We start from the raw sequence: 27,710 nt of genomic DNA on the forward strand, positions 1-27,710 counted from the left end.
GGCCACTACCTAGTACCACTCCAGCCCCAAGGCAACGTGAGCACTTCAATTTTTTATTAAGTTAAGGAGTGGAGGATTTTGAACAGAGTCAAATGATCTTAAATACACAGTGAGGGAGACTTATACGTTCTTAATTTTAGCCTCTGTCAAGGGCAGGAGTCTTTATAATCCAGGAAGGAACTTTTTATTGCCTTCCACTTTATGCCCATTTATGATATCTAGATTCTTGAAATTCATTGAGCTTCTTCTAGAAACCAAATCAACACAGAAAACTTTCCATGGACAAATGAAATTTCAGATGGTAGTAATCAAACTTTAAAAATATTTAATGTTAATGTATTAGGTTGAAAATAAGTCTTGTTTGTGTATTCCATAAAAATTAACATGTTAGCTTTAGGCTACATGTTGTTGCTCAGGGGTTTGACACAAATCTGTACTTTGTGCATGGCTTTTCTGGATACTGTCTATAAATGTCAGGAACCCATTCTGGGCTGCTGGGTTTTCTTCTTGCCTGGCTAGATAGTCGATGTTGAGTGAGGATGAGCTTCAGGATTGGAAGTGGTGATGTAGTAAACACTGTCTTTGTGTTCTACAAACAGGAAAGGTAGTCCTGCCTCTAAAGCCACTACAGCGAGTGAAAATGTAAGTACTATTAAGCATGTTTACAGAACAGGTATATTTAGGGACTATGGCAGGGAAATGAAGCAAATATATGGACATGATGACTTCATTTTAATACACTTTGGACTGGTGTCTACCATGGGTACATTAAAGGATATAAGTAAATGTTAGCTTCCTTCCCATCTGGGTGGACATGATGAAGATGGTTGGCATTTGCACAGCAATTACAGGAAGTGAATTTTATATCATCATTTCTATGGGGGTATTCGGTTTTAAATCCACCTCCTTTATGTGACTGAGTCTGGCATTTTTAGTCATTCTTGAGCCAGATGAGGAAACTGAAGCACAAGTTCTCACAGGCAAACACTGGCAGAGGTGGAGCCCAGATACCCTGTGTCTTGGGAGCCTGACCCAGTAGGTGGCTGCCAACATGCTCAGGTTCTAGAACTTGCCTTTGGTTGTTCCAAGCACTTCAAAATGTTAGGGCTATAAAACATCATCTGCTGCTGAAAAAAAGCATTTCAAAACCCTTAAATCATCATCTGGTTGCGATCACTTAGGAAACAGCATCTGGGCCTGTTGAACTACTTTTTGGTAATATAACAGAGGCGGGACATCCAACATTCTCAGAAGCTTAAATCCTTTCCTGAGAAAGGATTCCCAGAACTCCTTGGGTTGCTAAAGAAGGGATTCTGGAATTCCTTACAGCAGAGCTCATGCAGCAGTATTTTAAACGTTGAAGTGATTCTAATGGACAGCAGTATTTAACACCCACTTACTGCTCTTAAAAGTCCCCCCTCCAATAAAAGTTCTTTTAAAATTTACCTCCTTTAGGATCTATAACAGAAATCACCATTTTTTTGTAGTTTACCACACTAAGCACATTCTTTTAATTAGGTGACAAATATCACAACTTCTATCATTTACAGAGAAAGCCTTTAAGACTGTTATAAAAATAATTCTGTCAAACATAAAGGGGACTTTGTCTCTGAATTAAAGGAGCAAAGGACTTTTCCTCTGGCTTTCAGTTGTCCTCATCAGCCACACACAATTCTCTAGTTCAGCTTTGTTCCATGGTAGGGTTCCTGCCCCAGTGCTGGCCACACTGCTGTGTTGCCCGGTACACTAGCAGCGGCATCCTAGCTCCTAACAAGGCCTCTCCCAGCTGCTCTAACTTCAGTCACAGTTCTTTACTCTCAGCAAGTTCAAGGTTCATGGCTTCCAGCATTTACTTAACTGACCACAAAATTAGATTTAATTAGATATATACTAACTGTACCTTGAAGAATCTCATAGTTTGATATTCGTAAGATTTATATGAATGTGTTTAAATATGAAGTAGTATGTTACATTTAAACTTGTTTTTTTTTTCTTTTCTAGGATTTCAAGCACACAAAATCCTTCATAATTTAAAAGAATTCTACTTTTGAGATGCACCAAAACCACAGTTGTCACACAAGTTATTCAAATATTATAAATGTCTGCTTTGTTTTACAAAGAGATGAATAAGGAAATGAAAGTGGTAATTCCTCATAATTTTTATGACCTCTAACTCACATGAAATTGGTATTTTAAGCAAAATGTTCTTGCCACCACCTCAAATACAATCTGGCATCTTGTGTCTGAACTACAGAGAAGTGAAATATCTGGTAACACTCCGAGTTTTGTGACATGCACATCAGTATCTTCAGTTTTAGAACTTAATGTATCACCTCGAGTGTGAAGCTAATCCAAGAGGCAGGAACACACTGCATGTGTTCTCCATGCAAGAATGGCTTCTGTGTTCAGAAAACACTGGAAAGAACAGAAACTCTGCTCTCAGAATTCCTACCAGAATCCTCTTCTTACCTCTGTGTAATCCTTATTCCGTGGCTCTTTGTCTCCAATCTATCTGTAAGGGAAGCCCAGAGCTGGGTCTTGTGCCCAGGGATTTGCACTTTATGTTTACTTTCCCGTCTCAGAACCAAAAGCAACACGAGTGGAGCTGCTAGCTGCTACTGCCATTTTCTGAGGCTCCTCTGGAGAGGCTCAGTGACCTGGACACCACAACTCACAACAAAAACCTACAAAACTTCACAGACACCTTCCTGTGCACGAATGGTGACCTTACATGTCTCTAAAAACAATTCTGAGCTGGGCTAGTCCCTCACTGCTGCACGTAAAAGGCTGCCAGTCTGCCTGTGATTAACAGGGACACAGGAAGGGAAGCATTTGCTCCATACTTAAAATGTGAATGAACAAGCTCATTTTGACTCCTGGCATCTACAACCCACTTGATACAGCAAAGACACATGAGAAACCATGGCTGAAATGAGACCTGGGTCTGTTTCTGAACTGGTTAACCGCAAAGGCCACCAGCCAGTTAGTGTCAGGATACTAAATTCCCAGGGCTCAACAGTAAAAGCAGTCCTGTTTGGACTGGTTTACTCATATTAAAAACAAAATGCAACTGGGATGTCTAGTTCTGGGTAAATAAACATGAAAACATCATTTACTGCCTTTGTCAGCTTTGAATATGGACAAGTTGGCTTTAAAAAAATTTTTTTTTGTTTTGTTTTTTTGTTTTTCCTACCCAAAAGGCAAAGCAGATTCTCAGGATTCACTTAATAAATGGAGTAGATGGTCACTGCGTGCTGGCAGTGACCTGGTCATGGGGGAAATGCCCACTGCCATACTATGGCCTTGAACCCTTCTAGTAGACTCCTTAAAAGTCTGACTCCTGTAAAATGGCTCAACCCTCAAGGTCAGATTCACTTAATGGAGCCAGAAAACTCTACAAAGAAGACAGAACACATTTCAACCCACATGGTTCCTGATGAAACCACTCACCTCACACAGTGTAGACTACAAGCAAGTAAGGTATGCCTCTGTTCCAAGAGATAGGGTCACAAAATCAGCAACAGGGATGGGATTTGCCCAGATACAAGCTCCTCACTCCTCATAGCAAATGACAGAGAATCACCTGTGGTGTATATGAAATCAGGATAAATGTTCCCTATGCCACGACTGTCAGATGTGTCTTGGTAGGAGGAATGCTGTCCTCATGCAGTGCCAAGTAGACACAGAACTCTCAAGGATGCCTCTTCAGGCCCACACACAACACAAGACCAACTGCTTCAATTTAAATGACACAAATCCACATTGTGAGAGGACAATTATGTAGTGCCTTAACTTCACTAACAGATGAAAAGCTTCCTTTTGAGATTTATTTTATGCAGTGTAAAAATCTAACAAAGTCTGTTGCCAAATACCTATTCTGCATTCTTAACTGAACCACTGTCTACAGCTAAGCAGAAACCATTGTCTGAAGAAGGCTTTCCTCTACACCAAGGACGTAACTGTGCACACTAATTCTCTAGTGTACCTATGGCTCACTGCCATCCGGACTTGTCCATCTGTTTTATGAGACTTGAACTCTAACACTGTATCAAATTGTAGTGTGTAGAGCATTTTTGTTTTATTTTTCCACAGTGAAACTGTGGTGGAGTTCTAGAAACTATAGCCGGTTCTGTTTTAGTATGCTGCTGGTGTAACTAGATTCAGCTTATTTCTAGCTGGGATGAGGGTTAACTTAACAAAGTCTGGATGTTTATTTTTCAGTACTTTACAAAGAATTTCCTTCACTGTACAGCTCACTTTGATTAAAGTTCACATTACAAAAATAGCTACATACAGCTAAACTTTTTAGCCCCATTCAAGAGAGCAGAGGAAGTCAGCTACCTATTGTTCAGTAAAACCCAGGAAACTCCTCCCTCTTAGCACCTGCAGCTGTGAGGCAGCTCTTTCACAGTTTAAGATGAAAATCTCTTACCTCTCAGCTTGGATACCTGCCAAAGTCTAAATTCAAAAAACAAAAGGGTAGACTCCTTATTGGATGCTTTACATACATCAGAGGTTGTGCAAAATCTCATTCCTGTGCTTTTACAGTTGGTGGCTTTTTTGGTTTGCAGTGCCATTAATGGAGGAGGTGGGGTCTTTATGCACGTCCAACTGATCCACAGTTCACACTTTTTCTGCATTTAAAATTGTCCAGGTCCTATACTTTCTCTTCATCCTCAGTAACCTCTGGCTCACCAACCCACCCACCCTGGCCCGAAAACCTCTTTGTCCTCTATTTGCTACCATTCTGTCATGGTGGGACGTAGCATCTCCACCCACTCTCATTTCCAGATCTCTGATTTGGTATTTTAAAACTTATCTTACAAAGTATGTAATTCCAAGCACACTTCATTTTGCCTATCAACCCCCACCCCCCTTTCCTGCTGTACCCTAAAACCCTCAGTAGTCTCCCTTCCATTCTATCTTCCTCATACCCCATTCGTAAGCCTCTATCTCATGGTCCTCTTCTACTTCCCTGGACTCTACTCACATCTACCACCTAGAGATACATATACTCAGGAGGTAAAGGCTAGAATCAATATAAGACTGAAGGCGTTTGTGTTTCTGAGCATAATCCTTTCCAGTTTCATTCATTTTCATTTCATTATTCATAGCTGAATAAAATTATCTGTTTTTAAGTGCTAAAGTTAGCCATCAACAATGTTATATGTAAATTCTAGCTGCAGAACCACCCCATCCCTAAATTTCTCCATCTTTAATCTCCTAATGATGCCATAAAAACCTGGCATCTCAGACTATCGTTATCCTCACCTTTTCTTTCTGGGGTCATAAGAACCTTTTAGTCACTCAATCTCCCCTATTCTGGTGCATCCTTTCCTAACCCCATTTCACAGTTTGCCTAAGGACTTTCATGCCCAATGACACTCCCCTCTCTTCTCCACTGGCTAAACACTTTCACACTTTACTTATTAAGCTTATAGTCCACAGCTGAAAACTAAAATGCTTCTCCTCCTCCTTTATGCAGACGCTTTCATAATCCACCTAATGAGCAACACCCCACTTTCTTGGCTGCGTTGTCACTCACCAATCAAAATGAACTGTGCATCTTCACAACTTACTCCACCTTTTGAATACATTTGTAACACTTCCCTTGGAAGGCTGGTCCTCATCACAAGCCATGGAAATTCTATCTACTCCCAACAGACAGGTCAAATTAAGCTGCTCTAGCACAGCCCTCTCTCATTTCCCAACTGCAAATTTCTTCTCTGAATTCTGAAGGCATTTGATTTTTTTGCGATTATTTATTGGTTTATGTTACAGTGTAGGTAGGTATGCACATGTCTGACACCTCTACCAACTGGAAACCCTGAGAAAAAACCCATTTGTATAGGTCTTCATAAACCCCAAGGTATTTAATAGTGAACATGAAGATAGTTCCTAAAAATTCTGAATATCTGTGAGGCACGAAGAATGATTAATTGTGAGCATCTACTTAGAATATTAATAAAACATTATATTCTGATACAACTTAGTTTGTGTTCTATGAATTATTACTGTATGAATTAAGGATGGACAGAAATTATTTTCCTTTCAGCAATTAGTTGTTTATTTCCACACAATTAATTTTTATGTATATATGTGGTTTACCTACATGCATGTCTGTGCACCACATGCGTCACCAAACATCAGGAGAGGGAATCAGATGCCCTGGAAATGGTTGTAAACTACCATATAAGTGCTGGGAATCAAACTCAAGTCCTCTGGAAGAGCAGCCAGCAGTCCTAGCCAACAAGTCTTAAATCTTTTTCATCTCTTGTTTCTTGTTCAGTAAGATTTGGAACGTATTAGCAGTAATAACTGGTAAAGAAATCTGAGGTGTCCCCTATCAGTGGACTTGGGGAAGAGGAATAGGGGGAAAAAGAGGTAGGGAGGGTGGGATTGGGAAAAGACAAGGGATGGGGCCACAGCCAGGATACAAATCGAATAAACTGTAATAAATAATAATACTAATAAATAAATTACAAAACAAAGAAAAATCTAAGGTGAGTCAGAAGCAGTGGCACACCCCTCTATTCCTAGCACTTGGGGAGGCAGAGGCAGGTGGACTGCTCTGAGTTCAAGACCAGCCTGGTTTACAAAGCAAGTCCAGGACAGCTAGGTCTATAGAGAGAAATGTCTTGATTTGTTGCTCATATTTTTACCTCACTAAATTAAAAAAAAAATGCAAAAACATACATCTTTTTACTTTCTACAAAGAAAACACTCTCACAATAATGAAGAGTGTGTTAACAAAGGACCCATTTAATGTAAGACTAAAGGCACCTCCTTTTTTTTTCTTCCCTATGTAACCTTGGCTATCCTGGGTGAAGAGATTACAGGCATGCAACACTTGAGAGCAGCCTAAAGCTTTTTTCTTTAAAAAAAAAAAAAAAAAATTTACTTACTATTTATACTGTTCTGCCTGCATTTCTGCTTGCAGGCAAGAAGAGGGCACCAGCTCTCACTAAAGATGGTTGTGAGCCACCAGGTGGTTGCTGGGAATTGAACTCAGAACCTTTGGCAGAACAGCCAGTGCTCTTAACTTCTGAGCCATCTCTCCAGCTCCCCTAAAGCTACTTTCTAAAACCCATTTTATAATGATTTTCTACTTTTAATGCGGTACCTATAAATGTTCTTAAAGATATAAAAAAAGTGCATGTTTTCATGATCTGTAGTTAACTATTGCTATTCAATTTCTGTTGTTTTGAGACAGGGTCTCAATATATAACCCAGGCTGGCCTTTAATTCCCAATCCTCCTGTCTTACCTCCCAATTACTGTAATTAGAGGAACATGCTACTATCTCATTTTATTCATTTTTAAACCTTTTCCTTCTAAAAGTATTCTACTACCACTGAATTACCTGAAGTAACTGAAGATCAAGAAAAGTGTATTTCTAGATTTCAGGATAACACACAGAAAAGAAATATTCATAAAGACATCCTCACGTAATATCCTCTGTTGCTCAGAGACTCAAGTTTCACACTTTCTACAGAAAAGAATGACTGCACTGGGTATGAAAAGCCCTTTCTTGCTTGAAGACAGTGCTACCTCCAGACTTCTAGCCCCCCACACCTGCAGTCCAGAGAAGCTTAAGTGTGCATGGCTGCATGAGTGATGGGAAGGAATGAGGAGAAAGACAGAAAACAGACGGAGTTATAAGGAATCTTATTCTCTAATTTGTCCCCAAGGTAGATAAAAGTTTAATAAACCCATATAAAGACATGTCACACACACTGTCAGATAGAAGATGACATGGTTTCTTCCCTTTAAAAGGCTAACTTCGTTGAGTGACAACTACAGTTGCTAAAACTTTAATGTAAAAATCTCATCTGTCACATTCCCACAAAGGATTTTTAAATAGTCACATCTTTCAGAGCCTTTTGTTCCAAGTCACCCTCCCTCCTAAATGCACACATCTATTACCTTCAGCAAATGAGGGACACCAGTTAGTGACAGCAGTTAAGACAAAGCAGGCATTCCTGTGCATATGGAGTTACAGAGTTCCTAAGAAAGCCAGGACAATGGATATAAAGCCATTCCTTCAAGATGGTAAATATCACATCCTTCCCTTCACAGGAAACATTCCTTAGATGATGATCTCCACTAGCAGAGGACAGCACTGCACACTGGGAAGAGTCTAGTAGGGACGAGGCAATGTTGCCCAATCTATCCAACATCTCCATCTGCTTCATTCTAACAAGATGAAAGGATTTAGAAACAACAAAAACAAATCGATGCTAGGCACATACTCCATATCACCAAAGAATTTAAAAGACAATTGATAACTGTGAAATGAACATTTATTTGAATTTGTAAAAATTAGTTGTACAACTAATTCATGATTACCACATGATTTTATAATATTCCTCAGGACTGCGGTTTGTCGATGAGTTCAAATTTGGGATCTAAAAAGAAGGAAAAATTTCAGGCTTAGCCATACTATAATAACAAGATTAGCTACAATGCTTGAAACCAGTTTTAAGTTTATTTTTTAAGAAAACATCTGTTTTTAAACATATATAAGTAAACAATTGATCAACTTTCTATAGCTTCTGTGAGTGCAGCTGTCTATATATGTTGTATATATGGTGTTGTGTAACTAGACCAATCAAATGAGAAAGGTATCATATAATTCACATGCTCTCCTGTACCAATGTAGAACAGTAATCTCAGTCATTTCCATGGTTGTAGGAACTTTAAATGCAATTGTCATTTAAGGATGAGATATAGCTCCCTGATAGAGTATTTCCATTAACAGATGTAAAGATTCTAGTCCTCATCCTAGCATAAACATCCAAAAGAAAAACCACGTGAATATTCTCCATCTACAATAATCCCCCAAATTGAATTTGTGATTAGCCTTACCTTCAAACTTGAAGGTAGGAAATGTATTCATGTCCCCTTTACCAAACATCTGTTTAAGCTTATAAAGCTCTTTGTCCAGCTCTTGCTGATACTCGGGGCCAATGTCAACAGGTCCTGCAGACGTCCTATTAAATGCATAAAGAAAAATGATTTACACACAAGTTAAAACAGACAAACATGTTTGGAATACATGTGTTTGGGAAAGAAAACTTTAGAAAACTAATCTATTGGCATTTGAATTCAAATTAGTTCAGAACAAGGTTTCAAAGATGAAGTAATTTAAAACAAATCTCTCACACTCAAGGTTGTTAACAACAAAGATACTAATCAGACTCTCTCAGGATCTGAGTTGCAGTATTTAGATAATGATGCAATCCACATTAAGAACAAAAAAAAAAAAAAAAACCAAAAACCAATAAAACAAAAATGCCCAGCAAAACCCAGACCATTGGAGGCCTAAAATACTAAGCCAGGGAGCTCCTAAATAATAAAATGCCCAAGTGGCTGAAGAAATGGCTCAATGGTTTGAAACACTTGCTGCTCTTGCAGAGGACTCAGGTTATGTTCCCATTACCCACACAGCAGGCTCAAAACCATCCATTAACACCAGTTCCAGAAGACCTAACACTCTCTTCTGACCTTCCAGGGAATCAGGTGCACAAGTGCACACACACAGGCAAAACACTCATACACATTATAAAATAAGAAAAGAGCTAATTATTACAAATACATGGTTTCTCAAGCTGTGTACTGTTTGCATATATGCATGTTATATGCACATATGAACACCAAAGATAGATTACACAGTACTTTATTAACTTAAAAAATTTTAAATGCTAATGAAAAAGGAACAATAGCTGTAGAGAGACATTGGATAACAGAAAAAAAAACAAACAAACTGCTGAATTAAATCAGCCTGTGTATTTTTAAATATGTGTGTTAGGGCACAACCATATCAAACAAGAAACTGGGTCTTACAGTTCACAATGCGATTAAATATCCTGCAACAGGATGTTCCCCTCTCTCTCTCTCTCTCTCTCTGCTAATGCTCAACTATAGGCAAACACTGCTGTGGCTACTGCATCTGGCTTTCTACAGAGATGCTGGGAAACCAAACTCTGTTCCCTCTTTACTATGCAGCAAGCACTTTTCCAACTAAACCATCTTCCCGGTCCTCAAGACTTTTAATGACTGCATGGTTAGTTACCTTTAGAATTCCAAAATAATCATCCAGCATTGAAGCTTCAATCAGGTAGGTCCAACCTTTGACATTAGGGTCATTATGTTATGATGAAAGACCATGACCAAAGCAGCTTAGGAGGAAAGTATATGCTTCCATATATTGTTCATCATCAAACAGGGGGAGAATAGGGACTCAAGCAGTCAGGAACACGGAGGCAGGAGCTGATTCAAAGCCACAAATGGGTGCTGCTTACTGACTTGTTCCACATGGCTGGCTCAGGTTGCTTTCTCACAGAATGGACGAGTTCCAGTCCAGGGTGGCCCACAACACAATGGTCTGGGCTCTTTCACATCAATCACCAATTTAGAAGATGCCTTCCAAACTTGCCTATGTTCCTACCTTCTTATGGACACATTTTCTCAATTGAGACTTACCTCTTCTCTGATGATTCAAATTGTGTCAGATTGACATACAGCCAACCAGTGTAACAGTGGAACTTGATGTTGTCATCTACAAATTTCATACTCTAAACGGTGCACACTCTTCCCATGCCTTATACCTCTGGGATCAAAAGTGTGTAATTCTCCAAGCAAATTTTGTGCATTCTAGTTTTCATACCTTATCTGACATCATTTTTCTATCCTAAAAAGCATTAATAGTCTTAATCCATTTACCTGTCCAGTCTTTAAAACAACTCTTCTTAATTGGTATAGAGTCCTGGGTGTATCTTCCAAAGATGATTAAGAACTAGACATTAGCAAAATAATGAGTAAATTCTTTTTTTTTTCTTTTTACACTGGGGCGATGATTTATAGATGCCATGAAACACTCAAAAGGGCAGAATGACACCAAACATTGCCTTTAAAGCCCTACCATGAACTTTTCCAAAATCCCAAAATGTCTCCAGCTAGGAAGGAGTGTTTTTTTAACTTCCCAAATCTCAAAACACTGGATGTCACCTTGCACCTAACCACTTTCCTTATATTTACTTGCTTATAAGCTTTGTACTTCTACCAGGTTTTAAGAATCTGCATTTTGGAATCAAATAATCTGGTCCCAGGGGTCTTTTCTGAGACTGATACTCCAACCATGGACCATGTATGATGATAACCTAGAACACCTGCACAGATGCAGCCCATGGCAGCTCACTGTCCAAGGGGGTTCCCTAGTAAGGGAATAGGGACTGTCTCTGACATGAACTCAGTGACTGACTCTTTGATCACCTCCCCGAGAAGGGAACAGCCTTACCAGGTCACAGAGGAAAACAATACAGCCAATCCTGATGAGTATTTCTATACTAGGATCAGATGGAAGGGGAGGAGGACCTCCCTTATCAGTGGACTTAGAGAGAGGAATGGGAGAAGAGTGAGGGAGGGTGGGTTTGGGAAGGGAACAAGGGAGGGGTTACAGCTGGGATACAAAGTGAATAAATTTTAATTAATTAATAATAAAAAAATCCCTGCACTTTGTAAAAGCATAACATAGGCCGTATCAGTTAGCCTTCATGTTCTTTGTATTTTTCTAATTTTTATTTTATTTTTATTAATTACAGTTTATTCACTTTGTATTCCAGCTGTAGCATCCTCCCCCATCCCCTTCCAATACCACCCTCCCTTTCTCTTCTTTCATGTTCTTCGTAAATAACAGGTGACTAACTAAAAGAATTATACACATGCATATCATTTTCCTAAGATTTAGGGGCTAAATCGAATGATGGATATATTCATCTCAAATATTCAGTCTTCCAAGTCTTACTTCATAGCACTTTGAGTCTTTTGTTCTTTGATACTTCCAGAGTTCTATCACCATGAAAACAGCCTTAAAGAGAAGATGCTGTTTGTGCACATCCCTCAAATTACCTTATCACTTTACCAACTCAACTCTCTTAAGGCCTAAAATGAGAGGTGGAATACTCTGTGTTCTTAGTTTTATGATGTTAAGCTATCTAATGTCTAAGGCACATAATTTTCTTGAATAACCACTAAATGGCTTCAAGATCCTGTGTGCTTCTGTGACTTGACTTATTTCACTGTAATGATATTATTGTGGCAATTGGCTTACCGGAACTGTCCCTTGGAGCCTTTATAAAGAAGACACTATTAGCACTTACATCTTGAAATTTACATACTCTGATACTTGTATTCACAATGTGCTTCATCATCTACCCACTTACTGTCGCTTTGATTTGTACTCTCTTATCTTGTCCACGAAGAGTTTCTGTATAGGGTCAAGTTCCTTATTAAATGCCACTGCTGTAACACCAATGTTCCTCCTCAAATGCACGGAGACTGCTGAACGAAGGACAGAGGAGAGCCTGAAGATCCTCTGAAGAATCATGGTTGAGTCTCTGGTACTAGACAAGCAACAGAAAGTTAGTGTACTTTTTATAAAACAACTCAAATACATTAGGTAGTGAGAACCTAAATGGATGAATTAGGTTACAGAACTACATTACACCAGAACTCAGGCTATGTCTGGCCAATCATGTGACCCTTCCATTACAAGGCCCTTGCTTTTTACCAAAAGACTGAGACCTAGAATTAGCTGAGAGTTCTACTATGATTAAAGCAGAAAGCAATCACAAATTATGGGGTGGTGCTTTTCCTCCCATGATCTGAGGAAAAAGTAGGAAGAGGCTGTTCAAGAACACTGCTTGTCTTCAGCAGGAAAAGACAATTTGCTCATAATATGCCAGTTTTCCATGAACCGTCAGGAGTCAAAACAGGTGTCTTAACCAGGATGTGAGAGGCTGGAAGTTTCCACCTCACACTACAAAAGGAAGGAAAACAGCTTTGCCTGCTAACAAGGCAGAATCCTGGCCACTTAACACTGTAACCAAATCAACTTCCAAAAGAAACAGCAAAGAAAAGCAGCAACATGCCAAGTAAACTCTGTTGGAATCCAGATACTAGATGATAAAAGCTCATCAGAGAAAGAGTTTGCAGGTCAAAGTCAAAAGTTTAAAAAGCACAGCTTAGATCCCTTCAAGTCCTCAGACCTGAAGCTAAAACAAGTAATTGTCTAGCAGAACATGTTAATAGATACATCAAACAAGAAGATAATTCTTGTTGGGATCTGAGTTAGGTAGAGATTTAAAGTTCAAATGCAAAACCAAATTACAAAAAAATAAATCCAAGCATGAAGTCCAAAAGTAAGAGAAGAGACAGGGAGGCTGAAACTTAGCAGAAGAAAAATTTCTCCAGATCAGGCTCAACAAACCTTAGTGAAATAGCAACAGAAGAGCCTCATTTTAATAGATAGCTTCCTAACATTTCTTTTTTCCTTCCTCTGTGTGTGTTTTCTTTTCTTTTTTTTTGTCCCAGAGACAGTGTCTCTCTGTGCCACCCTTCCTGTCCTGGCACTCACTCAGGCTGGCCTCGAAATCACAGTTATCTGCCAGGGTCTGCCTCCTGAGTGCTGGGATTAAAGGCGTGCGCCACCACCAGCTGCCTTTGTAACCCCTCTCCCACCCCAGATCTATCTAATACATACTGTGCTATAGTATGCTGTCTTACACTAAACTTCTCACACTGTCAGTGATAAAGGGCCACTGGAACTCCTGAAGAAAGTCTGCTATGTCAACATGCTTCCCATGCACTTACCAGATCTGTTATCTGTATCTGCTCGCTGACACCTGACATCTACCCAAGCGTGAGAGGACCACTGGTAGTAAGCATATTGCTACTAGTTTATGTTAACAAAGAAATTAGGAACAAGGACTGAAATATCTAATTTGACAAACTTTGTGTCTTGAATTTAATAATAACAACAATTACAAAAGTGGTGGTAGTAGAGGGAGCATTTGATTCCCAGAGCCTATGATTGTTCCATTTTGTTTGTTTTTAAAGCCAGGATTGGCAGCACGCTTATAACGCCAGCACTGAGGAAGCAGACACAGGCAGATCTTTGGGGCTCACTTTAACCTAGTCTTTTTGGCAAGTTCTTGGATATGACTGACCCTGTCTCAAAGAGCAATGTGCATAGCACCTGAAGAGTCAATAGCTGAGGCTGACCTCAGGCCACCAGAGAAACAGGTGCAGAAATGTCCACATATACATGTGCACCTACATAAACACATAATGGATACTCATAGATAGACAGGTAGAATTGCATAGAGGGGTTTGAGGGTTCAAGAATCATTAACTACAAGTGTAATGGTTGCTAAACTTATGTGAAAGGACAAAGGAGTAATTTTATTTCCAAGGGCACATTTGCTGTCTGAAGACAATTTTGTTTGTCCTGAATAGGTTGAATGCAGGTGGCCTCAAGTGGGTAAGAGATCAGGCACACTGCTATACTCCCTAAACATGAAAAATAACCCTCTTCACTCTCATTTCAAGAAGTTATCTAGGCTGAAGTATCAATAGTTCCAACTGCAACAAACCCTGTAATAATATTTAGTACTGCTCAAAGAAATCAAATAAGCAGTGAGTTATCATTCACCAATGAAAACAAAACACTTGAAGAAATCAAAGACTGATTAATGTGTCACTCATAATCTACCAAAGAATTATACAGGTGAAAGGAATAAAAGCAAACAAATAAGACCTTATAATAAGAAAACACCACCCAACTCAACGTCTGTTCTCTTTTCTGGAAATCTAGGAACACACTTAACAAATATCAGGTAAGATAGCAACACTTGTTTAACCCTAAAAATTTTGTAAAATACTTCTTTTTGTTTGTTATTGTTGTTTCTCAAGGAAGGGTTTCTCTGTGTAGCCTTGGCTGTCTTGGACTCACTTTGTAGACAGGCTGGCCTCAGCAGAGACTTACCTGCTTCTGCCTACCGCCACCACCCATTGTGGAAATACTCTTTAAAGAGTTAGGGGAAGCTGCTCTTTGTCTTGCTTAGAGATGGTAAAAACTCTGCCTAATGTTATTGGTTACCCAACATTCTACAGTCAACCTACTCCCAATCTGACAGCTACGATTGTCATTTCTTTTACAAGACAGGCAAAACACATTTTCACTTTTCAATAAGGTATCAGGAATGAGATTTCCAATTCTCATTTCCAATTTATATCCTATTTCCTGAACCCCAACCCAAAACACGCGTGTATTCGCCTCTAAATCCTACACAATCATCCCCCCCCCAAAAAACCACTCTTAACAAAACTACTGTTGCTTCTCCTCTACTGCTTTCACTTTTTCAGATAAAACAGTGAATATATACTGTTCACTATCATACAGAAAACAATGTCACTGTGACAAATTCTATACTTAAGTAATATCTGGTGATAGCTGCCTGTTAGGGGTCTGATTATTAAAATATTGGGGAAGGGATCTGGAAAAAATTAAAAGTTCAAACCAAGAGGTATAGCCTTGGGAAGCAGCATGGCTCTCCTATTTATAGCGATGACCGAGGAGCCCAGCCAAAAGCTAGACGTTTGCTGTTAGTATCTGATCATGAAGTCAATCTACAAATCTGGTTTAGCGCCTTCATTTCTATATTAGATGCAAACTTTTAGGACATCACTGCTGCCCTTTCTGTCTTGGGAGTCATGACCTGCTCGTGCAAAATTCACCAGCTTCTCTCCCGTGCCTTGACCTTGGGTTGTCCCAGGGGGACCGAAGGCACATCAGCCCGCCTTTTTGCTTTCGTGTTGGCCAGTTCTCCTCCCAAGGGGTATCACCGGTCTTATTTATTGGGTATAAGGCGAATCTTAATACCCAGCAGGGCCGAGGTCAACCCGTGACCCCAGGCCAGGTCGTGAAGTTGCCAAGGACACAGCGGCTCTCTCCCACTAGGGGAGAGGTGAGGGGCTGCCCCTGCCTCGGGAAGAAACCCAGGATCGCGGTCCCAGGAGGACAAGCTAGCCTAGTTACCCTCCCAGTCACCTTGCACTGAGTCCCGAGCTGCCAGAGCCGCCGCCGCCGCCGCCGCCGTTCTACTTCCGGCCCTGGCTCCGCCTACACACGCCTACCCGCCGTCGCAGTGCATTATGGGCTACCGCTTCAGTCGTTCGACGCTCACCGGACAGGAAGCGCCTCCGATAGAGTCTGCGACCGGACGCCTCTGGGTGAGACAGAAGCCAAACAGGAGGAGGAAGTGGAGGGTAAGTGCTTCCGGGTCCCTCTACTAAATTTCCGCCATCTTTCCTTCACTTAACTTCACCCCTTTTTCCCCTCTTGAAAAACACTGCACTGTACGCATGCGTACTTTGGCCTCTCTCCTAGTTCAAGCTCCTTTCCGATTCAGCGTCTCGATCCCGGGGTTGGGGAAGGTGGATGCAGTGTTGGGGAAGGCGATCTCGTAAAACTACGCGGCTTGAGGCGTTTGTGCCTCGCGAGCCCCCGTTGCCGCGGTAGTTCGTGTCGCGCACCCTGCTGGGAGTTGTAGTTCAGGCCCAGGGGTGTCTGGGAGGCGGGAGAGGGGCTGGGGTTTCTTAGCGCCGATTCCGCGGGAAGGGCCCCGGGGCCTCACACTGCGAGTCGCGGGAGCGGCGCGCCTTACCCGGAGAGGAGCTGTACGTGGAGCCCGCGCCGCCGCCGTTTCCAGCCGGCTGTGGAGCGCGGGCGAGGGCCGCGGGGCGGATTCCGGCGCTGGTGAGTGCGGCCGCGGGCGGGCGGGGAGCGCGGGCCCGCGCGGCAGGCCTGGTTCCGGGGCTTTCCCCCGCCGCGGCCCCCCCGCGGCCGCCTCTGTGTTTTGTTTCCGCTGGTCCCCGGCGCTGTGACTCCCATTTCCGTTCGTGGAGACTTGAGGGAGCCGGGTGGGGAGGGGCGGGAGAGGCTGTGCGGGGAGCCGAGGGGAGGGGCGCGGGAAGCGGCATGCCCGGGCCGCGCTGCGGGACGCTGCGGACTCGCCCTCGCCGGGCGCGGTCCGGCCCCGCGTGCTGCCTCCGCCGAGCCCGGGCGCCCCCGGGGCTCTAGGAGATGCCATTCCAGTCTGTCACCCGACTCGGCGATCCCCGCACTCCAGATCCACCCCCACTCCTTGGAACTGTCTCAGAACCCTACTATTGCCATACTAATCCATGGGAGGACTTTTTCTTTCACCGAAAAGTCAGTGAAAGTTAATATAGCTTGCCAGCTTTTCTTTTTTTTTTTTCTATTTTGTCGTTGGTGTAGTGCACCAACGCAGTGAACACAACGGCGGTGTTTAGGGATTCCACCCTTAGGATCATAGAATAGAGTGGTGTCAATGCACCAGTTCAAGATGATGAGTAGTCTTTTGACAGTACATCCCGAGGTAGGCCATTGAGATGGTTCGACAGGTAAGGGCACTTGCTGCCAATGCTGAGTGCAACCCTTGGGACTCACGTGGCAGAAAGAACTTAGAGCCACACGTGCGCACGCGCACATTACACGTGTATTTGTGTGTGGAGGTCACACTAGCCAGGCTGACCTGGAACTTGCTATGTAGACTAGGCCGGCCTAGAGTTTATCTGCCTGTTTTCTGAGTGCTGGCATTAAAGGTGTGCATCGCATGCCTGGCAATAAGTGCAATTTTAAAAATCACAGATGTAGATTGAACTAATGATAGGTCTGACTGCTGGTAAATATTTGTACAGATTCACGTTCTTAGCAACCCCTTACCCTTACTCCACCTCATTAGCATGTCCCCCCCATCTAGGTATGCAAGTCTGTATGCATACCTAGATGCTAACTGGATTTAAGATAATTTTTACCTTTACTGTTAGTACAGAATTACATCTTGTAGCGAATTAAGTACTAAGTGAGGTGTTAAATTGGAGGAGTCAGGGGAGGTGGAGTACTGAATTAACAGGGTCACCTGAGTCTCTGGCACCTATAAAACAACTCTACAGTTCTGAAAAGAAAAATGATAGTTTTGAAAATCCATATGCCCTTCACCTGAATGAGGTCATCAGTTTTTAACTATTTGTTTGTTTGTTTATTTGGGGTGGGGGTTTCTCTGTGTAGGCGTGGCTGTACTGCACTCCCTTTGTAGACCAGGCTAGCCTGGAAACTCACAGTGATCCAACTGCCTGTCTCCCTGAGTGCTGGGACTAAAGGCATGCACAACCATGCCCGGCTAGTTTTTTAATTTTTAATCAGATTTGGCTGTTGCTTGACAGGCACACAAATCACACAAAACAGATGTATGTGCTGTCCTTTTCTTCATATTGATGCTATTTTCTTGGAAATACACAATACAACATGAACAATTAGTTTTAAATTTCATTTTTGAATGATTTGCACCTGTGCATTTCTTCATACCCTGAAATCTTTTCAGTTTCTTTGTGTGAATTTCCTTTTTCTGTCCTATGCTTTGCCAACTTTGGTAGCATGTTGTCTCTTTTTGGTCATCAATTAACTGAAGAGTTGGTCTATCCTGCTGTATAGTCCTTTGCCACTTTCAGGTGCTATAGAAACTTTTCTGTAACTGTAACTTGTGCATTAAACAAGAATTTTAATCTTTATGTTATCAAATCAGATTTTAGCTAGACAGTAATCCATCTCCATGCTAAACTGCAGGTTTGTATCCAGTTTGCGTTAGTATAGTTGATGTATCTTTCAATTGCTTTTGTAGTGACTTGAATTAATTTATTGCCTTAGACTGGGCCAACAAGTTCCAATAATTAGAGTAATAAAATCATCACATCAGGCTAATAGAGGCCACTTTAAACAAAAACTAGCCTATAAATGCTATGTGTGAGCTTCTACGTCTGTAGGGTACCTCGTCCTCCTCTGCTTTAATTCAGTTTTAGTCTCTTTCTTGAATATCATTTTTGTTCATATAGATGATGTTTAAAAATCTCTTAAAATTTAACTCTTCCAGGTCTGAACTTTTGAAGTACTTCAACCATGACTAAGAGAGAAGCAGAGGAACTGATAGAAATTGAGATCGATGGGACTGAGAAACCAGAGTGCACAGAAGAAAGGTCAACACTTTTAATTGATTAGTTTTTAATATTACTGGTATTCCAAGTTAATAGTTAAGGACCAGGCCTCTATATGGCAGGAAATGAGATAATATACTAAAGCTAATTGGGACTGGTAGGTCATGGAGAGGTTCTGTACAGCAGCGAAAGACAGGCCAGGATAACTTACATTTAGAGGATATTAGTGGAGAAGACAGCTGAAGTGTAAAACTTCAGGGCCTAAGAGAACTTTCAAGCATTTGTCTTTTACTGCAGAAAGAATAGAATGTATGTTCTAGATAGATAGATAGATGCAGAAAGAAGAATAGAATGCATGTTTCTTTTAGGTAGATAGATAGATAATTATGCCAAAATCTAGCAGCTTAGTTAAATGAGCACTTTGACCAACATGAAAAGGTTTATTACTGAAGCTTGTTTCAGAGAGTCAGGAACACTGGGGGCTTTTGACTTCAAGAGCTTATAGTTGTCAATCTGCTCTACAGTCACCTAAGACTGATGTGGAGTTATAGTATCTGCCCCAGAGATCACTCTTGATACTGTTGGCAGGAAGCCTCCGTGTGCCTAGTGAGCCTTTCTCTAGGGCTTTTCAGATGGTCTGAGATGGTATAGGGTAGAGACTACTGTGGCTCTTACATAACTCAACCTAAAAAACCTTAGTCTTTTAGTCACACACCTCAACTGTTGCTCAGGTCGGGGAAAGAGCTACAGAATTGGAGTCTAGCATGCATATTTATGTACACAGTCTATGATCCACAGAACACGAAGGATTTACCACAGGCCCTTCTCAGGTGTCTTGGTAGGAGATTAATTGTTAACATGTGGATCAGTGTGTAAAGAAGGCCAAAGGTGTTCCAGCTATAGCAGTTGTTGCTTGCTTTATAGGAACTGAGAAACAATAGTGTGACATCATCCACATTCCTTCAAAAAAAAAACACAAAAAACTGTTTATTCAGACTTTCAGATTTCTCGAAGTTTAGATCTTGAAAAACTTAGTATTCACTGTTCATACAGAAGTGAAAATTTAGATTCTGTTTTAAAGTAGCTTTTGGATCTTTTAAAAATCATTATTACTAAAAAGGATAGGCTGCTCTGCTTATAGCCAAAAATACACTAGAAGTGTTTACTGAGTAAGCAAAACAAAACAAAAAATTTTACATTAACCCAAATTAATAGTATACTCTCATTTTAAGGTAATATTATCATGAGTGAGTCTGTTTTATAAATTTTAAATGTTTTAAGAAAATGTATAAGGGGGGCCTATGCCGGGATACAAAGTTGACTCAATTGTAATAAATAATAATAATTTTAAAATGTGATGTATACATTCACTAAATATTGCACATGTGTCACTGTACTTGGAAATGTGTGAAAATAAAATGACAAATTGTATATGTGGGCACACTCATGCACTTGTGCATGTTTGTGTTGATGGGGCGCCTGCATGCTACTGCACACATGGGGAGGTCAGAGGTCAGCCTCTGGTATTGGTCCTCATCATCCAGCTTATTTAGACAGGATCTCTCGTGTTTGCTGTTGGATAGGCCCACCCAAAGTATGGGTCTGAGTGTGAGTGTATGTGGGTGAGTTTATGTACCAGCAGAGGCAAATGTATCAAATCATCATGGAACTGGAGTTTCAGGTGGATGTGAGCCACCTGCAATCAAGTCTTGTCCCCAAGTGCTCTTAACCACTGAAGTATCTCTCCAGTCCCCACTTCACTTAGTTTTAATGCATATTTTTGATAACTCTAAAGAGGTTTAAGTCATATTTAAAGTAAGTATTTTTTCAGTTTTCTCTTTGCCGGCCTGTAAGCAACTACAAAGAAATATGTACAATTACTTACCAAAGCTTCAAACCTATTTGAATTGTGAAATAACAATACACAAGAGGTCTAAGTAAGTTTTAAGGGGCGTTATACTTTTTTTAAGAATAATATGGAGTAAGGCTAATATTAATAATTGTTTAGTATTTAGATTAAACTGGAAGCATTTGATTTATATTACATTTATCAATTTATATTACTCGATTATATTGGGAAGGAAATTGATTAGTAGAAATGATAAATTCTGGTTTGTTTTGGTTTAGTTTTGACATGGGGGCTCATATAGCCTAGGCTGGTTTATATTTCTCTATGGAACTGGGGATAGTGGATGACCTTGAACTCCCCATCCTCTTGCCTCTACTTTCCAAGTGCTTGGGCCACCATCCCAACAAATTGTGCAGTTTCTAAGGACACAATGTATTGCCATGTTTCTGGGCTGTAAAATTCTTGAAAATGACTGAAGATGTAATTGAAAGGCACATGTTTTCCCTTCAGTAGGGTATGTCTTGTATTTATTTATGTGCTGGAATGTACATTTGTACGCTTAACTAAGCATGTTTTCAAGAGTGCTTTAAGTTTCAAATTAGCTATGAAATTTAGTATTTATATTGAGAACACTGATGAGTCTAGCACAGTATCAAAGAAGAAATGAATTCAGACATAGTAAGGAGAGAAAAGATGTCAAAGATGATGTGAGGTTTGGGGTATTTTGTTTTGAGCATAGGTTTAACCTTTACATTGGGGTAACATGTAGTTATTAACCTTTATTTCCCTTAACATATAGCATTGTGGAACAAACCTATGCCCCAGCTGAATGTGTAAGCCAAGCCATAGACATCAATGAACCAATAGGCAATTTAAAGAAACTACTAGAACCGAGACTGCAGTGTTCTTTGGACGCTCATGAAATTTGCCTACAGGATATTCAGGTAAGGTTTATCTCTATTGATATCTATAAATGGACTTAACCTATGTTATAAAATTTGAGCATTTAGAAATAATTCTTCCAGCAAATTTCCTGAACCTAAAATTTCAAAGATTGAGCAATAAAATTGAAATGAATGAATAATAAATCATTTTCACTTCTATGAGTATGAAATGAAATAAAATTAAATATAGAAATCAAATTAAAACTATAGTAGTGGGAAGAACATTGACCCTGGAGAATAAAAAATTTGTGCTGACTGACATTTGTTTTTATGTGAGTTTTCTTACCTTTAAAACAAGATCCCTTGACTAAATTGTTTTTATTTCCTTTCCATTTTCTCTGGTAGTAAATTTTAAATACCAGTTGCTGTTTCTTAGCATTAACTGCAGTACGATTTCTCATTGTAGTATTATAGCATATTTAAAGCAGCCTCACAGACTTGTACATTTTTCCAGGAGGTACTACTTTAATGTATAAAAAGTAGTAGTAGCCTTAATAAGATCACTGGAATAGTTTTCCATGACTTTTCTTAAACTCACAAGTATGTACTGGCATCCATACACTTTTCTTCCGTTAATATACGAATGTATATTTTGTCATCTTCTGAGTTGTTTACTTAGCTTTGTTCTGTACTGTCTGTAATCCTCCTGCCTGTCTTGTACAATTTTTTCATTATTACAGAGCTTTACCTTGTTATTTTTACAATTCAAATCCTTTGCAGTTACTATTAAACAATATTCTGTTATAAAGTAAATTGAAATGTGTTAATGGAATTTGTGTATTACTTACCATTAGCCATATTTTAATCTTTTTCTTTCAATGTATGTCTAGTGAATGTTAATGGTGATTGGATATTGCTCTTCTAAAATTAAGGACTATGGTTGAATGTACTTACAACAACATGTTAAGTTTCTTCTTAGAAGTGAAAAGATAAATTAACATGGTCTTTTGAAAGCAATTGATATTTAGTATCTCATTAGAAGTGTAAAATAAGAGTTCCACATCAAGGAATTGTTCCTGTGTGATGGCAATGGTATATTTATAAAGATCTTTATTCATGTTTTGCAGACAGTTGAAAACAAGTCTTTTAAAACCAGAATTTCAAGTCAAAAATTCAGAATTCAAATTAGTCTCTAAAAGTGGTAAACTAGAACTCTTAGAACAGAGTGTATCTAAATGATCTTATTGAATCGTATCAATTTTTAAAAATCACCGTTTTATTAGTTATAATCTACAGTGATGGAAGGAGTACCTGTTTTAGCCATAATGAAAGAGGGCCTACAAAGGAGTTTCTCGTAAGCATTTTCTGGATAAATGGAAGTATGTATAAATCATTAGCCTGAGATCTGTGCTTGGATCAATAGGCATTTCCCAGCTCTTCAAGCACCTTTTCTCATCTGAACAAGGAATGTGAGCATGGTAGCTTCTGTTACTGATGTCAATGCAAGCATGCATTTGGCATTGGGGTGCCTGCTGCTACTGGGAGTACCTTTATCATCAGATAAATGCTTACTTGAAAGTTGCTGGAACAAACAGTCACTGAGTTGTTGTTCTTTAAAGAATGTACTATACAATGAACCATGATGGAGCCTTGTCCTTGTTTGTCCTTGTCTTAGTGTGCTGCTGTATTTAGGACCCGAGAGCTTAACTTTTCAATATATAACATTGGCCATAGCTTCTAGTGGGTAATGCTAGTGTCCTTTAGACACAGAAGAAAATCTTGGTGTTCAGAGAATTAACTGTCAGGCAAAGATTTACATTAAGGAGTAGAAACTACCACATGTAGTCAATCCAATACGTTACAGTTTGTTTTGTTCCTGCGCAGGTTGGATATGAAGTCCACTTAGTACTGTTGGTTTTATGTATAAGGCATTGTAAATAATTGAAATTGTGATTGTACCATCACTGAATTCTTGATAGTGAAAGATTTGCATGTTCAACAGTATGTATGCAGACTAGGATAGAAGCCTGTTCCAAGCTAATAATATAATATTAGAACTCAAGATTATTTTAGTTTAATTTCATTAGTAAGCCATGGTAGAAAGTACATTCAATAGAAGGAAATATGAAGGAAAAAGAAAAATATTTTGGTTTGGTTTGGGATTTTTGTGTGTGTTTGTTGAGACAGGGTTTCTCTGTAGCCTTGGCTGTTCTGAACTCACTTCGTAGACCAGGCTGGCCTTAAACTCAGAGACCTGCTGGCCTCTGCCTCCCTGAGTGCTAGACTTAAAGGCATGTGCCACCATGCCCAGCTGAAAAGAACACCATTGTTCCAAGAATATGGAATTATGACAAAAATAGATCCAGTATTCAGGACATCAGTCCTTTAATTTTAATAACTGTGTCCAGAGATTTAGAGTGAATCCTTAGTTTTAATATGTGACATTAGTTACCAGGGAGATAAGACATGATTATGTTAGTAAACTTAAATAAACTAGCAGCCACTAATTAACATCTTCCCTTATGATAAACATTGCATTATTTTTTTACTTTAAATGCATGCACAGAGTGAAGAGTTACCTATTTGCATTATTTCAGGTCCAAGCTGAGATTGCAGAGCTCCCAAAGAACACTGCCATGTGAGATAATTTTGCAATGGCAGGGAATGGCTGCAGAATGTCTGCCTGTAGGACTACAGTCTACACCAAATATAGAAAAATTAATTTGGTGGGATTTTGCTGTCCTCTATTACTTCCTCAATGGTGAAAATGTTTTTAGTTTTAGCAAATAAGTAATGTGACAACTTTGCTAATTAAATACACTTTTATAATTTAATTAGTATGCTCAGAAATTAGGCCCATTTGTTATACTGATACACTAAACCATCGTAAACCGTCAACAGTAACTGAGCTAAAATAATCTTGTTTATCTATGTTTAGCTTGATCCAGAACGAAGCTTGTTTGACCAAGGAGTGAAAACAGATGGGACTGTACAGCTTAGTGTACAGGTAATTTCTTACCAAGGTAAGTTACTTTCATTGACAAGTGTTTAAAATTTAACTTACGTTTTTATGATAAGATAGCTTAAATTTATTTGTTGAAGGTTTTTTTAGATGAGTATCCATATGATTTGCATGATTTTATACTCACACTTTTGTTAAGTAGTTGTATCTGTCAGGGTAAAACTGAAAGTATAGCACATTACACATAAATTAGATAGTGCTGCATACAAAACTGCAATAAATAGCAGAATCACATCATAAAGAGCTGGATTTTTCAAACATTTTATTCTCTGGGAATTTCGTTGTATTTTACCATATTCATTCCCATTCTGTAACAATTCTATGTATTTATTTATTACAATTTATTCACTTTGTATCCCAGCTGTAGCCCCTGCCCTTGTCCCCTTTCAATCCCACTCTCCCTCCCTCTGCTCCCCCCATTCCCCTCCCCCAGTCCACTGATAAGGGAGGTCCTCTTCCCCTTTCATCAGACACTAGCCCATCAGATCTTATCAGGACTGGCTGTGTTGTCTTTCTCTGTGGCCTGTTAAGGCTCCCCTCAGGGGGATGTAATCAAAGATCCAGCCACTGAATTCATATCAGACAGCCTCTTTTCCCCTTACTAGGGAACCCACTTGGAGATTGAGCTGCCATGGGCTACATCTGTACATCTGTTCTACGTTATCTCCATGCATGGTCCTTAGTTGGCGTGTCAGTCTCAGAAAAGCCCTGTGTGCCCAGTTTTTTGTTTTTTTTTTGGTTCTGTTGCTCTCCTTGTGGAACTCCCTTTTCCCTCCAGGTCTTTCAGCTCCCCTTCTTTCATAAGATTCCCTGCACTCTGCCCAAAGTTTGGCTATGAGTCTCAGCATCTGCTTCAATATCCTGCTTGGTAGAGTCTTTCAGAGGCCCTTTATGGTGGCTCCTGTCCTGTTCTCTGTTTGAGAAAGGGGAACCCTCCTCCATTGCTGGTGGGAATGTAAACTTGTATAACCACTTTGGAATTCAATCTGGCACTTTCTCAGAAAGTTAGGAATAGTGCTACCTCGAGATCCAGCTATACCCGTTCTAGGCATATATGTAAAATATGCTCAAGTACACAACAAGCACATTTGCTCAGCCATGTTCATAGCAGCTTTATTTGTAATAGCCAGAATCTGGAAACAACCCAGATGCCCCTCAACTGAGGAATGGATACAGAAATTGTGGTACATTTTACACAATGGAATACTACTCAGCATTTAAAAACAAGGGAATCATGAAATTTCAGGCAAATGGTGGGAACTAGAAAAGATCATCCTAAGTGAGGTGTCCTAGAAACAGAAAGACACACGTGGTATAGACTCACCTATAAGTGAATATTAGAAAATATGTATACCTAAAGAAGTGAAGCATGAAGGAGGACCCTAGGTAAATTGATCAATCCTCATTCAGAAAGGCAAATAGGATAGACATCGGAAGGGTATAATTTCTAAATATAATTCTGTTTTCTGAAATAGCATTAAGTTTTTGCTTGACTAAATCTCCATTGAGGAGGCTCTGTAATGAGAAATCACCTCATTTTTATTTTTTCTTCTTCACAGAAACTACAGTTCTTAATAATAAAGGGTTTGAATTTGTTTAGGATTTGGGTTAAGTGATACGAGTTTGATTGAATAAAGTCAGACAGTCTTTAGGGTCAGAAGATAGAGGGGTTGAGGAAATGGATGTCTGTTAAGTTCTTACTGAGTGAGCATGAACACCTGAGAGTTCAGATTCCAAGCACTGAAAAGTTGAACACAGTGGTGCTTACCTAGAATCCCAATGTAAGAGGTCAGAGAAAGGAAAATTCTTGTCGCTTGCTGACTATCCAGGCATATGAATTGGTAAGGTGCAGATTCAAAGAAACATCATGACTCAGAAAGTAAGCTGTAGAAAGATTGAGGAAGATGTCACATATGAACTCTGATTTCCATGTGCATGCATACACCCATACACACGCACCCACACACACACCAGATAAAGTAAAAAGAAGGCAGCCAGCCAAGAGCAGTGGTTTGCAATCCTAGTACCTGCGAGGCAAATGCAGGGGGATAAGGAGTTTGGTATTTTGGTAAGCTCTGTAGTGAGTTTATGGCCAGCCTGCCTGTATTCGATGTTATTTATTTGGATGGGGTGTTCTCATTTTAATTTTCTTAGAAAGTTTGTGAAATCATGAATGTATAGCTACTTATTTATGCACTCTCCTGTGGTTTCCAACTTTTTTAATTCATGTCAGTACTTTACATTACTGTTTTAAGAAGTGCTACTTTTTTACCATCTGGTATGATGTAGGTAAGGCTTGTCAAGTTGTATACTTAGGTACAATTTATTGTTAAAAACTTACAGCACTAGGTAAAGCATTTTTGGAGAGTCTTTACATAGGTGTTAAATTTTATTACATTTGCTTTTATTTTTTTCTTCAAGCATGTTTTTGTTTTTCAACTATTTCAAGATTAATTGCAGACATGATTTTTTTCTATTTTATAAATAAATATCATCAGCACCTGTGTTTTCTTGATAACCGGGTCTTAGGTAGGCTGTGGATACAGCCTAGTACTAGAGAACTTCCCTTGAATATGAGACCCTGTGTTTGATCCCTAGCACTGCAGTAAAAGAATGTTCATGCATTCTTCTATATAATCACTTGGTAATTACCAAAGCAAAAAGAATTAATGTTGACGTACTGTCCCTGTTGAATTGTACTTTTTGGCAATAAGGATATATTTACTTTCTCACTGTTTCAAGGACATCACTTTTTTCTTCTCTCATTTAGAAAAATAAACTTTTATTTCTTTGTGACTTGAGGTTTTATTTAAATTTATATTTTTGTTTCTCTTCACTGTTAGGAATTGAGCCAAAGTTAAACATTCTTGAAATTGTTAAAACGGCGGAAACGGTTGAAGTGGTCATTGATCCAGATGCTCACCATGCAGAAGCAGAAGCACACTTGGTTGAAGAAGCCCAAGTGATAACTCTTGATGGCACCAAGCATATCACAACAATTTCTGACGAGACTTCTGAGCAGGTGACAAGATGGGCTGCTGCACTGGAAGGCTACAGAAAAGAGCAGGAGCGCCTTGGGATCCCCTATGGTAATGAGACAG

The 27,710-nt window shown here is 39.7% G+C and overlaps 3 protein-coding genes across 8 annotated transcripts in view; 2 read left to right on the forward strand and 1 right to left on the reverse strand.

The window, feature by feature from the left end:
* The window catches only part of Jam2 (junctional adhesion molecule 2), a 60,104-nt gene extending 54,116 nt beyond the window's left edge, over window positions 1-5,988 (forward strand). Inside the window, exons 9-10 of the mRNA XM_060370677.1 lie at window positions 600-642; window positions 2,002-5,988. Of these exons, the coding sequence (XP_060226660.1) occupies window positions 600-642; window positions 2,002-2,034 (76 nt within the window). The 3' untranslated portion in view covers window positions 2,035-5,988. The remainder of the gene's footprint in view (window positions 1-599; window positions 643-2,001) is intronic.
* Window positions 5,989-8,284: 2,296 nt separating this feature from the next.
* Window positions 8,285-16,641, reverse strand: Atp5pf (ATP synthase peripheral stalk subunit F6). Of its 2 annotated transcripts, XM_060370678.1 has the most exons (5): window positions 16,508-16,641; window positions 16,028-16,069; window positions 12,224-12,403; window positions 8,868-8,992; window positions 8,285-8,407 (listed from the first exon to the last, which is right to left on the reverse strand). In XM_060370678.1, exons 3-5 carry the CDS (start codon window positions 12,385-12,387, stop codon window positions 8,370-8,372), a joined length of 327 nt encoding a protein of 108 aa, XP_060226661.1. In that variant the 5' UTR covers window positions 12,388-12,403; window positions 16,028-16,069; window positions 16,508-16,641; the 3' UTR covers window positions 8,285-8,369. The 2 variants fall into 2 exon arrangements, with proteins under 2 accessions (XP_060226661.1, XP_021518506.1); XM_021662831.2 differs by lacking the exon at window positions 16,508-16,641 and having other exon boundaries at window positions 15,892-16,032.
* Window positions 16,000-27,710, forward strand: part of Gabpa (GA binding protein transcription factor subunit alpha) — a 28,940-nt gene continuing 17,229 nt past the window's right edge. For 2 of the 5 annotated variants that reach the window (XM_021662832.2, XM_021662836.2), the window contains exons 1-5: window positions 16,463-16,599; window positions 18,794-18,896; window positions 21,503-21,647; window positions 24,526-24,610; window positions 27,453-27,698. In XM_021662832.2, the coding sequence (XP_021518507.1) occupies window positions 18,820-18,896; window positions 21,503-21,647; window positions 24,526-24,610; window positions 27,453-27,698 (553 nt within the window). In that variant the 5' untranslated portion in view covers window positions 16,463-16,599; window positions 18,794-18,819. Of the gene's footprint in view, window positions 16,110-16,462; window positions 16,600-16,775; window positions 17,056-17,094; window positions 17,268-18,793; window positions 18,897-21,502; window positions 21,648-24,525; window positions 24,611-27,452; window positions 27,699-27,710 lie in introns of those variants that run through there. The other 3 variants (XM_021662834.2, XM_021662835.2, XM_021662833.2) reach the window with 3 other exon arrangements.

Source organism: Meriones unguiculatus, chromosome 17, assembly GCF_030254825.1.
Source record: "Meriones unguiculatus strain TT.TT164.6M chromosome 17, Bangor_MerUng_6.1, whole genome shotgun sequence".
Lineage (NCBI taxonomy): Eukaryota > Metazoa > Chordata > Mammalia > Rodentia > Muridae > Meriones > Meriones unguiculatus.